The 13278-nt window shown below is 38.7% G+C and overlaps 1 protein-coding gene across 1 annotated transcript in view; it reads left to right on the forward strand.

Annotated features, from left to right (window-relative positions):
- The window catches only part of COL3A1 (collagen type III alpha 1 chain), a 79789-nt gene that overhangs the window by 23488 nt on the left and 43023 nt on the right, over window positions 1-13278 (forward strand). The window contains exons 2-5 of the mRNA XM_070731916.1: window positions 5200-5408; window positions 8966-9004; window positions 10439-10555; window positions 12849-12905. Coding sequence (XP_070588017.1) covers window positions 5200-5408; window positions 8966-9004; window positions 10439-10555; window positions 12849-12905 — 422 coding nt within the window. The remainder of the gene's footprint in view (window positions 1-5199; window positions 5409-8965; window positions 9005-10438; window positions 10556-12848; window positions 12906-13278) is intronic.

Below are 13278 nucleotides of genomic sequence, written 5' to 3' on the forward strand. Positions count from 1 at the left end.
AGTTGAACCTGTTTATATTAAAATTCTATCTACTGAGTTCCAGTGACTTCTTTTATAGGAGCCAATGTAGTTTTGAGCTGCATCAACAGAGGGTCCTCCTCATAGCTTAGCTTTGCTGTTTGTTGATTTTCTTCTCTCCTATTATTATTCTTTTCTCTCATTCCCTTTTACAAATAAGAAATGGAAGTTATAAAAAACTATTTTAGTCATTTCCTGATTGGGGTCAAATGTTCAAGTTCAACATTCTCTCTGCCAGATAACTTGGACTACAGTAGAATTTAATCATAAATTTCTTAATTCTCCCTTGCTGGTCATAGAAACTATAATCAAACTATTGTTCTTATTTTAAAGATCATAAAATTGTTTGGAATAAGTTAAATATAAATCTTGGAGCTTATGTGTTAACCGTGTTAAACTACATTGACAATAAAGGATAATCATTAGATATAAGTATAATTAAATGTTAATTTTATACTACTTTCATTATTCATTGAACTACTTTCAATTTTAACACACACCTATTATCTCAAGCTCAGCGTATTTAACCACTGAGCCATCGTGCCCCCTTATTAGCATTAGAAATGACTAAAATCATTTGTTTCAAGATGGTTGAGCTGAAAGCCGCTAGTCTTCTCTGAAGGGTCACACACAAGATTAGCGCATCATTTCTATGTAAAAGTATTAAAGCAATAGTGTTAAAATCTGTATGCATGCATGTGGGCCAGTATTCATAGCTTTGCCCAGGCAAAGCTATTTTGATTTTGATCTTTAATCTTACAAACATCTTTTTTGATATTTGAGCTTCCCAGCTGTGTAATAGCTTTGTTATCTGATCATTTCCAGCAGCAAAGATCAGGCAAAGCATGTGATAAGGCAGCCATTGCAATCCACTTCAGATAGTTTATTCATTTTGTGGATGTTTTTATGGTTTACATCAGTGGTGGGCTGCTCCTGGTTTGGTCTGGTTTTGCAAACAGCTAGCTCCACCCTCCTGCCTGAAACACTTCTGGGCATGAACCAGTAGCAACGGGTTTTAGAACCCACTACTGGTTTTCATGTGTTTAAATTATTTTATAATTTTAGAATGGTAAACTGTTCAGAGTTACATGCTTTAATTGAGCAGTTATAGAAATTAGTTGGTTGGTTGGTTGAATATATGGGTGGGTGGCTGGGTGGCTGGCTGGGTGGATGGATGGATGGAGGAATGAATGAATGAGATTGCTATCACAAAATGATGAATTTCTCTCTGGTTTCTTCCTGAGGAAAGCTCATCTGTGGCCGCCCTGAGTCTACGGAGAGGGGCGGCATACAAATCTAATAAATAAATAAATAAAATAAGATTCAGAGATAAACCTTCTCGGATGGATTTCATTTTTGGGAAGGAGCATTCCAACCAACACCACTGACACCATCAGAGTAGAGAAGTTCCTTCCCTATTGATAGTCACAAATTCCCTATCAGAGCTGCACTTTCGGAAGCTAGCCAGCCCAAGCAGCAAACCAGCCCAACTAACTAAACAACCCAACTAGCCAGCCACAAACCAGTAGATATGAAGTTGAAATCTTCAATAAAACACAGCAGCAGTAGGAAGTCTTCGAAAAATATATTTACTTCTTATTTTTACTACTACTATATACTATCTATACATACATCACTAATATTTCACTAGTATCTCAGTACAACTATCTCAAGTACAATAACTCACAGGAACCAACGTATCAATACAGCAATTTCAGAGCATACTTCACGCACAGCAGGATCAAATATCAGAGAGAGAGCGAACAGTAGCAGCAAGCAGAGAGCTCCTGCATATTTAAATACTTATTTATTTTATTTATTTATTAGATTTGTATGCCACACCTCTCCAGAGACTCGGAGTGGCTCACAACACAAAACAATACAAATCCAAAGATTAAAACAATTTAAAACCCTTAATATAAAAAACAATCATACATCTCATATAAACCATACATAAAACAGAAAACAGTCCAGGGGAATCAATTTCCCCATGCCTGACGACAGAGGTGGGTTTTAAGGAGTTTGTGAAAAGCAAGGAGGGTGGGGGCAATCCTAAGCTCTGGGAGGAGTTGATTCCAGAGGATCAGGGCCACCACAGAGAAGGCTCTTCTCCTGGGTCCCACCAGATGACATTGTTTTGTCACCGGGACCTGGAGAAGGTCAACTCTGTGGGACCTAACTGGTCACTGGGATTCGTGCGGCAGAAGGCGGTCTCGGAGATATTCTGGTCCGATGCCATGAAGGGCTTTATAGGTCATAACCAACACTTTGAATTGTGACCAGAAACTGTTTGGCAACCAATGCAGACTGCGGAGTGTTGGTGTAACATGGGCATACCTGGGGAAGCCCATTATTGCTCTCACAGCTGCATTCTGCACAATCTGAAGTTTCCGAACACTCTTCAAAGATAGCCCCATGTAGAGAGCATTACAGTAGTCGAACCTCAAGGCGATGAGGGCATGAGTGACTCCCGGACCAGGTAGAGCCGCAACTGGTGCACCAGGCGAACCTGGGCAAACGCCTCCCTCGCCACAGCTGAAAGATGGTTCTCTAATATAAGCTGTGGGTTGAGGAGGACGCCCAAGTTGTAGACCCTCTCTGAGGGGGGTCAATAATTCCCCCCCAGGGTGATGGATGGACAGATGGAATTGTCCTTGGGAGGCAAAACCCACAGCCACTCCATCTTATCAGAGTTGAGTTTGAGCTTGTTGACACCCATCCAGACCCTAACAGCCTCCAGGCACTGGCACATCATTTCCACTGCTTCGTTAACTGGATATGGGGTAGAGATGTACAGCTGGGTATCATCGGCGTACTGATGAATCATCACCCCATGCCCCTGGATGATCTCACCCAGCAGTTTCATGTACATATTAAATAGCAGGGGGGAGAGGACCGACCCATGAGGCACCCCACAAGGGAGAAACCTAGAGGCCCACCTCTGACCCCCCACTAACACTGACTGCGGCTGACTGGAGAGGTAGGAGGAGAACCATTGAAGGACAGTGCCTCCCACTCCCAATCCCTCCAGCCGGTGCAGAAGGATACCATGGTCGATGGTATCGAAAGCCGCTAAGAGGTCAAGAAGCACCAGGACAGAGGATAAACCCCTGTCCCGGGCCTGCCAAAGATCATCCATCAATGTGACCAAAGCAGTTTCCATGCTGTAGCCAGGCCTGAAACCCGATTGCTGAGAGCCTAGATAATCGGCTTCTTCCAAGGACCGCTGGAGCTGGAGTGCCACCACCTTCTCAACAACCTTCCCCATAAAGGGAAGGTTGGAGACTGAACGATAGTTGCTGAGAATGGCTGGGTCCAGGGAAGGCTTCTTGAGGAGGGGGTGCACAAGTGCCTCCTTGTAGGGAGCCGGGAAGGCCCCCCTCCCCAAAGAAGTGTTGACAATCTCCTGGACCCAGCTCCATGTCATCTCCCTTCTGGCCGAAACCAGCCAGGAGGGACACGGATCCAATAAGCAGGTGGCGGAACTCACAGCTCCGATGGCCTTGTCCACTTCATCAGGTGTCACCAGATCAAACTCTTCCCAGACAGATGGATAAGTACAGGCCCCAGTCACACTCTGTTATCCAATCGGAGTCGAGGTCCACCCGGATCTGAGCGACTTTACCACCTAATTAGAATTGCTGGAAAGAGCACACACACATCCAGTAACACTATACTTTGGGGGCATTGATTATTACTTTTGTGTGAAGCGCATTGTAACTATAATTAGAACAAAGTTGTATAGGCCACTCAGAATCAGTTACATAGATTAAAGTAGCATATCCAACAAATAAATACACAAGTAAGGCAGAAAAAGTACTCTTTTGTTGATAAAGTATGACTCCAAAACCACAGCATGTTTAATTTACAGTATGCTTTGGAAGCACAGGCCATATTATATTTTCTCTATTATACATAAAGACTGAATAAGTGTGCATAATGAGATGGGCTAATATTCTACAATACAGAAATAGCCATTATAATAGCTCTGGGGCCCAAAAGCCTGTTTCTTTCCCCCAATAGAATGTTCTGCTGCTTTTCAGAAGAATAAATGCCACTAGAAGAATAAGTGTATTGCTAATTTTTTCTTAGGGGAAATGGATTTCATTTATAACTTTCTCTAAATGTGTGAAGGAGCAAAGATTGCAATGGGATAATTTCTTGATGCTTCCTGGTTGTCAGACATTGAAGGTGACACTGTCACTCTTCCTCCGTTGACAAGTGCAATCTGCCTGCCTGCCTATCTATCTATCTATCTATCTATCTATCTATCTATCTATCTATCTATCCATCCATCCATCCATCCATCCATCCATCCATCTATCTATCTATCTATCTATCTATCTATCTTTCATCTATCTATCATCTATCTATCCATCCATTATCTGTCTGTCTGTCTGTCTGTCTGTCTATCTATCCATTCATTATCTGTCTATCCATTATGTATTTGTGTGTGTGTGTATGTATGTGTGTATCTATCTATCTATCTATCTATCTATCTATCTATCTATCTATCACCAATTATCATCTATCCATCTAATTTAGAGACCACCAACAGAAAAACATGGGGTGGGTGAATCTTGAATGATCTGACCCTATTTAGCTAAATGGTATGAGTGACACTCTCATAATGGCACACAGTAACATGAGCAAATCTAATTCTAGCTAAATCTGCATGTTCTCTAAGAGTATATTTACTACTAGGGAGCCTGGCTGGCTCTCATTGCAATGACTAATAAAGTCTTCATAGACTCAAGCTGAATTCTTGGTGACTTCGTACATGCTCATATAGTTTTCTTGGCAATGTGGTAGACCTGATTTGCCTTTGCCTACTTCCAAGCCCTTTTTATATTCCCCAGTGTATCCCACAGGTCTGGCATTCTCTGGTGGTCCATCTTCCAAGTACTAACTAAACCCAGGCCTATTTCTTCTTCCAAGCCAAGGGTCAGCCAGGAGCTGCCACCAGCTTGAGCATTATAAGTGACAATGAATTTAATTTTATTCTCAAGGACTGACATGTTGAACACATTATAAATACAGCATTTAGCAAGGTCATACTTACAATTTGCTTATGTTTTATTAGTACTTGCTGTTATTATTTTTTTACTTTGATCAATGTAGTGAAATCCAAATAATTAATATTTCCTCTCTTCCCCCCCCCCCCATTTATGTTTTCCCCAGTTATTTTAGGAATAACATGCAACCACCTTGGCCAAGTATATTCTGACCGAGACGTATGGAAACCAGAACCATGTCAAATTTGTGTGTGTGATGCAGGAAGTGTTCTTTGTGATGAAATCATGTGTGAAGATAAGGAGTTACAATGCTCAAATCCAGAGATTCCATTTGGAGAATGTTGCGCTATTTGTCCAAATCCAACAGCATCACCTGTAAGTTCCACATTTGGATTTACTTAGTATTTTTATACCATTTGAGATCAACATCAATTCTGGCTCAGTGCTTAGATGTAAAAGGGTTCTATCCTCTTGATTTTACAAGGTATACTCAACTTAAAGTGTCAAATCTTTGGGGCTTGAGCAAGATTGTGCAGAAGCAGAGTGCCATTGTTTTTGAGCTTAGCTGCCCTAAATATTTTGGTGCTCTTTTCAAAAGATTAGTACAGTGAGTTAAAGAATGAGCTATTAATGTAGGAAAGAGCTAAATAATCTGAGCTACAGGAGAACAAAATCTCAAGGGTGCTTTTTTCCTATAGGTCTACAATCTATATAACAGGGAACAAATGTCACAATAAACAGACACAACAGAAAAATTGCTTTTTCTGCTATTCTCCTCCTCCCCGTCTCTCTTCCATCTTTTTTCTCCCCATCCCAACATCCCTATCTATATCTCTATGTCTCTTCCAGTTAAGCAGATTGCCAAGGGAGGGACACACTGATTTTGCCAAAAATCTGAACTGCTGGAAGACTTTTCAAAATTAGACCAACATCTGCATGCAATCTATTTTTGAAGACTGCAGGTTGCCCATCCCTGCTCCAAAGCCACACCTCACAATCCAACAGACCATTTCATGGAGGCCCAGGAAGGTTTACATCCTTCCTTTTTGTATGTAACAGAGACCTCTGTTCTTCCTGAAGAGAATGCAAGTGCCAAAACATCCTGCAGAAAAGTGTTTTTGCAACCCTTTCCAACTAGGGATCAACCAAGGAAGTCTCACAGCAATCTCTCAAGAATTGCTCTTTCTACTTTCCCAATGGAAAGATGCTGCTAATGGTTGAGCATTTCTAAATTGGCTTGGACTTATTATTTAGTTGAATGCCTGGCATGTATTATGAATATTTGTTCCAGACAAAAGACATGGATCCAAAGAATACCAAACTCAGCCCCAAGAGAAAGCCCAGCTTGTCCACAATTGATTTGCCAAAAGTGAAATTCAGCTGGAACTCTCCTATAATTCCTGGATGGTTGGAAAGAAGTTCACACAGAACATTTGGTTTCTGCTAGTTAAACATGTTCTAAATGTTTGAGTCAGATGTGAGTCAAGATGGAAGCTTTTGTAAAATGGAGTATCTCTTACCCATTTTAGCTTTACATGCATACTTTTAACTTAGCTTAATTTAACTAACTTAACAACTCTCTTTTATATATCAAGATGTCTCACTGCTTCTTTCCTCACAATAGTTTGAAAGTCCTGTCTTAATTTTATTCAACTATTAAAATAAAAGTAAAGTTCTATGGCCAGGATAACGTATATGGGAGTAGATTTCTCTGAATATAATGCATCTTACTTCTCAGTAGATATATAAAGAAATGAACTATATAGGCTTCCCCAATCAAGTATTTCTCCTTTTTAAAAAAAAAATCATTATAAAATATAAATACAGAAAAATCTTAGAAAACCAAGGAAAAGGAAAGTGATAAATGCAAAAGAAAGTGATGACTTCTGACTTTTTTCAGCATAGCAAAATTTTAAAAAATCAAGCTTTTGTTTTAGATTTCACAACATTTCTAGTCATTTCTGTAATAAAATCAAAACCTAAAGTCAAAGATTTATCTTTTTTAGTTCTACAACAATGTTTCCAAATACAACATAACTAAGTAAATTCTTCCCTTTAAAAAAAAAGTCAGTTTGCCATCTCTGTGAATTTCATCATCATTCACTTTTTCATTCTGGGAATTAGTATGTCTTTCCAAAAGTCTTTTTTTTCAAGTTCTCTATCCATCAAACCTAAAGGAAAACATTCAGTGTCAATTTTATATTTATTTGAATGATCTTCTGAATTGAAGTAAAAATCTGATTCCAGTATTTTTTTTCTTATTTTTTTCCTTTGTCAGAAGTTTACCAAATATGGTAAAAAAAAATACTTTCTTTGTGGTTACATTTCCAACATATATTTAAAACTCCTTTATACATTTTTGACAATTTCCAATGTCCAGGTTGAGGGAAGTCCATATTCTTCAGATAAGACATTACGGATTAGATTTCAATTGTTAACTTCTATAAATTGACAGAATACACTGTTGTTTGTCATGCTTTGCATATGTTCATGAATTTTTCACACAAAACTGTCCTGAAAGAAGTGTAACGCTTTTATACAAATGCCATATAATCAATATTTTATTTGAGTATAAATAACAGAAGGTCCAAGTGTGAGAAAGGCTTTTTACAAAAATTTTTTAACAGGCCTGCCTCAAAGCTTCAAAGTAGACACAAATGGCTGAGTGTGAGAAAGCATCACACTAGGACAACAGGAGCAAATAAAATTCCAGCTGCTCACTAAGGGAGACTTCTAGATGTCTGGCAGCATCCAATTACAGACAATCTGAAATGATACCAAACCTTTAACCAAGGCCAGGCCTTCTTTGTTAAGCTGACAAAAGTTTCTTATATTCCAGGGGCCATTGAAGCATTGCATTTTAAAAATAAGCATAGTGTCAGTATGCTAAATTACTAATTTCTGCATTAAATCGGCAAAACCTGCCTTGACTCTTCCCACTCATCCCAATCTCCAGCCAAGTATCTGAATCAGAGATTTGTTGCTTGAACTTGAGTATATAGTTTTTCACACAATCTATGATCTTCATAAATGAGGGTGCTGGATCACATGGAAAGTTGTAACTCATCCTCATGCAAATGCAATCAAGTTCAAATTACCTACAGACCTCCAGTCATGTGTTATTGGGGAAAGAACAGACTGAAGCTATGTGTACTGCCTCATGCTCTCTCCACTCTTTCCCTATAGATTATTCAGATTATGATAAGGCATTTAAAATAAAACTTCAGGCCTTTTCAAGTTGATTAAAAGTATGGGTAAAAAAAACCCCTCAGGATTCAACAGGTAACAGAAGTTGTGTATGAGGGAATAGTTATCTCTTTTTCTGTACACCAGATGCCCAACCAAACCAGTACAAGTTATTCCTGTACTTTTAGAAAATGATATTCCATGTTCATGGATTATATTAGAGTTTAAACACACACTTCACCCCAAATGCTATCATTCTCAGTAATGGAAATATAGAGCAGAAAAGGAGAAGGAAAAGGAAAGTCATCACAAAGATGAAAAAGGTGATAAACTTCAGTACTGATTCATTATATTCCTGGGATTAAATTTACTTACTTTATAAAATATAAAGTATATAAGGTAAGGTAATATTAGGAGCGGGCAACAGCTATTGGGTTTGTAAGCCATACATGAAACATGATCTTCCCTATGTTGTTGTACTCCAACACATCACCCCGGCCACTGTGGTTCCATGTCCTATCTGCCCTAGCTACCATGGCCAAATGATTGGCATGATGGGAGGAGTGATCCAGATCTGGAGGGTGTAAATTATCCCTGCTTACCCTTAATCGTGTACCAGTATATCCATATCATTTCACTCATTTGATTACATCCTTTGTTTTATTTGAAATTCTGGTTAATTGCTTTCATTTGCATTTGTGTTATTTTTATTGCTCAGCCTGACAGTGTTTTGTTTTCCCTTCTAGCCTGATAAGACAGGACCCAAAGGTCCAAAGGGAGATCCCGTAAGTTCAATTAATATATTCATTTGCTTGAAATTAGAAATGTTTGATAATACAGTTAAGGCTGGAGAGTTCAATCTGCCCTATTTATGCAAGATATATCTGTAACATTGCATTAAAAACAACATGCATTTTAAAAGATTTTTTTTATTGCAGAAAAGGCATGTTTTAGTATGTGCTTCAATCTAATATACTCATTTGTCTGGATTGAAACACATACTGAAAAATGTGTTGTTCTAATATGTGTTGTTTTGTATTTTGTTCAAATCTGCTTGTATTTTAAAGACACAAAGAAGGCTGAGTTTTATTTTTCCACTTACCAGTTTGTTGTGGAGGTCCTGGGGTTTTTCCATATCATACTATCTTCATCACAGGGCACTGAATTTGACTACTTAGGAGATGTGAAATAAGGCAAGTAGCATGGACATAACATCAAGTGTAGCTGAAGTAGAAGTACTGATAATCTATCAATTTCAAGGCAACAAGTTAGAAACATAGAAACATAGAAGACTGACGGCAGAAAAAGACTTCATGGTCCATCTAGTCTGCCCTTATACTATTTCCTGTATTTTATCTTAGGATGGATATATGTTTATCTCAGGCATGTTATATGCCTTTCTATTCTACTCTACTCAAGGTATTGTAATCAAGAGGTAGCACTACCCTTGATCTTTCATTGTAGCCAGTACATCTCTGCTGCAAAATTGTAACCATCACAGTACAAGTTACCCAGCTTTCTATCTCTCCTAGTAACATAAAGTTTGAATTACCACTACAATGTAAACTGATGCCATACACCATAAATCCTTTTTTTTTTAATGATTTCTAATCTGACTTGGGTAGAAGATGTTTTTGGACTTCCTTATGGTCCTGAAGAAGCTGGCTTTTATTGGTCCAAGTTTATTGGTCCCATTGAATTCACTACCCGAGACAAGCACTGATTTCTTACTTTTTCACCAGATCCCTTTGGGAAAGAATCTGAACAACATCTTTGAAAGGACATTGTAGCTGTGGTTCCCCAACTTCCTGGGGACCCACAGTGTCATCAGAGGGAGTCCATGAAGGCTTGAAGAAATGTTATGATTTAAATTCTGAGTTACGTCTTGGGGGCCCAGTGCCAAAACCAACTGAAACATATCCAGAATATGAATGGATTTGATTTGTCAGTACATATGAGCTGATATAAAAGACAGGGCAGCTGTAGCATCCTATTATTAAAATGATTGCATTGATCCACTATAAAGGATCTTAGCTCCCCAATTACCTATAGTTAATATAACTATATTATTAGGTGGGTGTGCACATATGCATATAAATAAGACTTCAGTGTTGCAAAATTCCTTTTGTTTAGCACTCCATGCATTGCCTAAATAAGAAACCATTTGAAGGTGCATGATATTCATTTTTTTCCCATTTCCCTCCTAAAATTATATTTAGGGTTCTCCTGGTTCTCCTGGAAGAAATGGATCCCCTGGTATCCCCGGCCTGCCAGGAGACCCTGGTCAACCTGGCCCCCCTGGAGTCTGCCAAAATTGCCCAAGTTTCAATGGAAATGTAAGTAACATTCTCTCTGTCATCTTTTACTTGTGTGTAAAAGGTAATTTTCAATGCTTGGCATGCCATTGGTTCAGAAACACAAAGGGATTTTAAAAAAGTTAAAAGATGAATTAGATCAATGTTTTTGAATCTCAGCAACTTTAAGATGCATGGACGTCAACTCCTAGCATTACTCAGCCAGCATGGCATAGGGAATAATTAGATGAATTATTTCTATGGCATCCCTGCCAAAATTGGAATGAACAAGGCAAGAATCATAAATGTTACGTGTTTGCAGCATATATAGCTTGGCAACCAGGTTACTCTCACACATTCTGTAGATAATGCCATATGTTACTGCAATTGTCTGCAGTTTACTAAAGAGCTAGTTAATATAAGATATAAATAAATTTCCAAATTTATGAAGATGTAGAAAGCGGTGTTCATAGCAAATCTAAATTAAAGGAGATAATCAAAGAGATATTAGAGAATTAGAGAGGCAGTCAACCTGCATGTACTCTGTACTTCCAACTTTGGGAAATCTGTGCTTCTGGCCTCTCGTTGATTTTGAACCAATGTCATTACCATGTGATAACTATTATGAAATATTAAAAAGTAGCTAAAACAAATTCAATTAACATTTTTCATTAAAAACAGATTGATATTGTATCAATAAACCTGAAATGGTATCTCCAATTAACAGGCTGTGAAAGACTAAAGAGTCTGAGAATGAAATAGAAAATTTTAGCAAGATCCAATCAGGGTTGGTCATTGGGTGTTGTTTCCTTGTGCTGTCAAGACCTTGCCTTCTAAGTACTTGATAAGCTGGTGGTAAATCAGCACTCCTGAGGACAAATTAGGGGCCATTTCCCAGGCTTCAATCACTTCCCTTACTGTATTTGTGCCGGCCTATCCAACAATTGTAGGGTCTGCAAAATTGAAAATATGCCCTTGTTCATTGCAGTGTGAGACTGCCAATGAGTTCGGGTCTCCTCATCTGACCACTTGCTTATGTTCTTGCAATCTAGTGGTCAGCTTCCTCTCCATCTGTCCTACAAAGGCAATCCATGCAGGGGATCCAGTTAATTATATTGGAAATATCTCCCACTTCAAAGCAACCTTTACAACGCATCATTTCTCCTCATATTGTAGCCTGTGGGTGGTATGCGATGCCCACTTGCCAATCTCAGAAGCTGCATTCTATTGCTTCCAAAATGTTTTTGATGTTTGTGTGCCATTTAGTTGGTCTTGTACCTTGTTTTTTCCTCCCTTTCTCTTCCCATCATTTTATGCTGACATCTTGTAACAAATGCTTGTGGGTACCCATTCTGCCTGAATTGTTCACATAGTACCTGCTTAGCTTGCTGGGTACAGCAGTAGGTTCTCACCCTGCCATTCCATTTTCTTGTCTATTGACAAGCATGTCTAAAAATGATAATTGTCTAGCTCTTTTGTCCTCTGCGGGGAACTGTATGTTTCTGAAGATTGAGTTCAATATGGCAACTTTAGCCATAAACAGCTAATGAATGAGAGAGGAGTTAATCAGTAGCTTACCTCATAAATGGCAGCTCAGCTTGTGTTGTAAAAGGCTTGGGGAGATTTTAAAATACCGGTATTGAAAGAGATCCCACCTGAATGAACTCACTAATAAATAATGGCTTGGAGTTCCTATTACAATTTCCAGCATGCTGTATCTCACCACAATTCTTCCATTAAAACTCCATGTTGAAGTTAATATGACTTTTGCTTTCTAGAACATGTACTGAGATGCAAGACTTGACACCGACTGAGTTGGAATTGGAAAAATTCTACCTATCCCCATAACTGGATTTCTAGCCAACCAATTTTTCACATTTCTTCTGATTGTACTTTTGGGCCTCCTCAAACATTATTTTTCTAAGCAAAGTTTGATGTCAATCCTGGTGGAATCAAGTGGAAGCCTTTGGTCACCCAGGAACAATTTCCAGCATCCCCAGCCACTGTATTAGTGGTGGGTTGCTCTCGGTTCTGCAGACTGGTAGCGGTGATGGTGGTAGGCTCCTCCCACCCACCCAGGATGCTTCTGCATATGTGCAGAAGTGTTGTGACCAAGCGCAAAATGGTACTAACCCAGTACTGCACTGTATCTAATAAATGCTTTGGTTCAGCAATAACTGGAATTATTACTCACAGATTTTTCACCCACTGCTCTATCTCTTCTGTAACTTTCCAAACTGTTGGGATGTAACATGCTGGGGCTTATGTTCCCTTCAATTGCTGACATGTCCATTTATAACAATTACTTCTCTTTTCAATTTGTTTTCTACTGCAGACCTATTCTCCTCAGTATGACTATGATGTCAAAGCTGGACCAGGAAAAGTTTCAAATGTAAGATAGTAGCATGACCTTTATGCTGCTTAAATGGTTTTTCCCCCCTTTTCTTTTTAGGTTATCTAGCAAACAAATACTGATTTATGATTGCCTAAAACATAACTGGATTAAAGCAGTATTCTCTCTCTCGGAATTCTGATTAGAGGCACTCCTTGAAACCTCTTATCAAACCAAAGATTTACTTGATGTTTCTGCCTCACATTTTTGTTTCTTTTCCTTTCTACATTTTATAGCACCACCTCAGCTGTTTTCATCACCTGCTTTTTTGTTCCTTTGTGTTTCCTGCAATGTTTCTTCTTCCCATTCTTTTTGTCTAGATCTTTCTCTTCATTTTTCTCCACTATAACAATTTTCAGAGCTATTTATTGGA

Source organism: Erythrolamprus reginae, chromosome 1 (genome assembly GCF_031021105.1).
Source record: "Erythrolamprus reginae isolate rEryReg1 chromosome 1, rEryReg1.hap1, whole genome shotgun sequence".
NCBI classification, from domain to species: domain Eukaryota; kingdom Metazoa; phylum Chordata; class Lepidosauria; order Squamata; family Dipsadidae; genus Erythrolamprus; species Erythrolamprus reginae.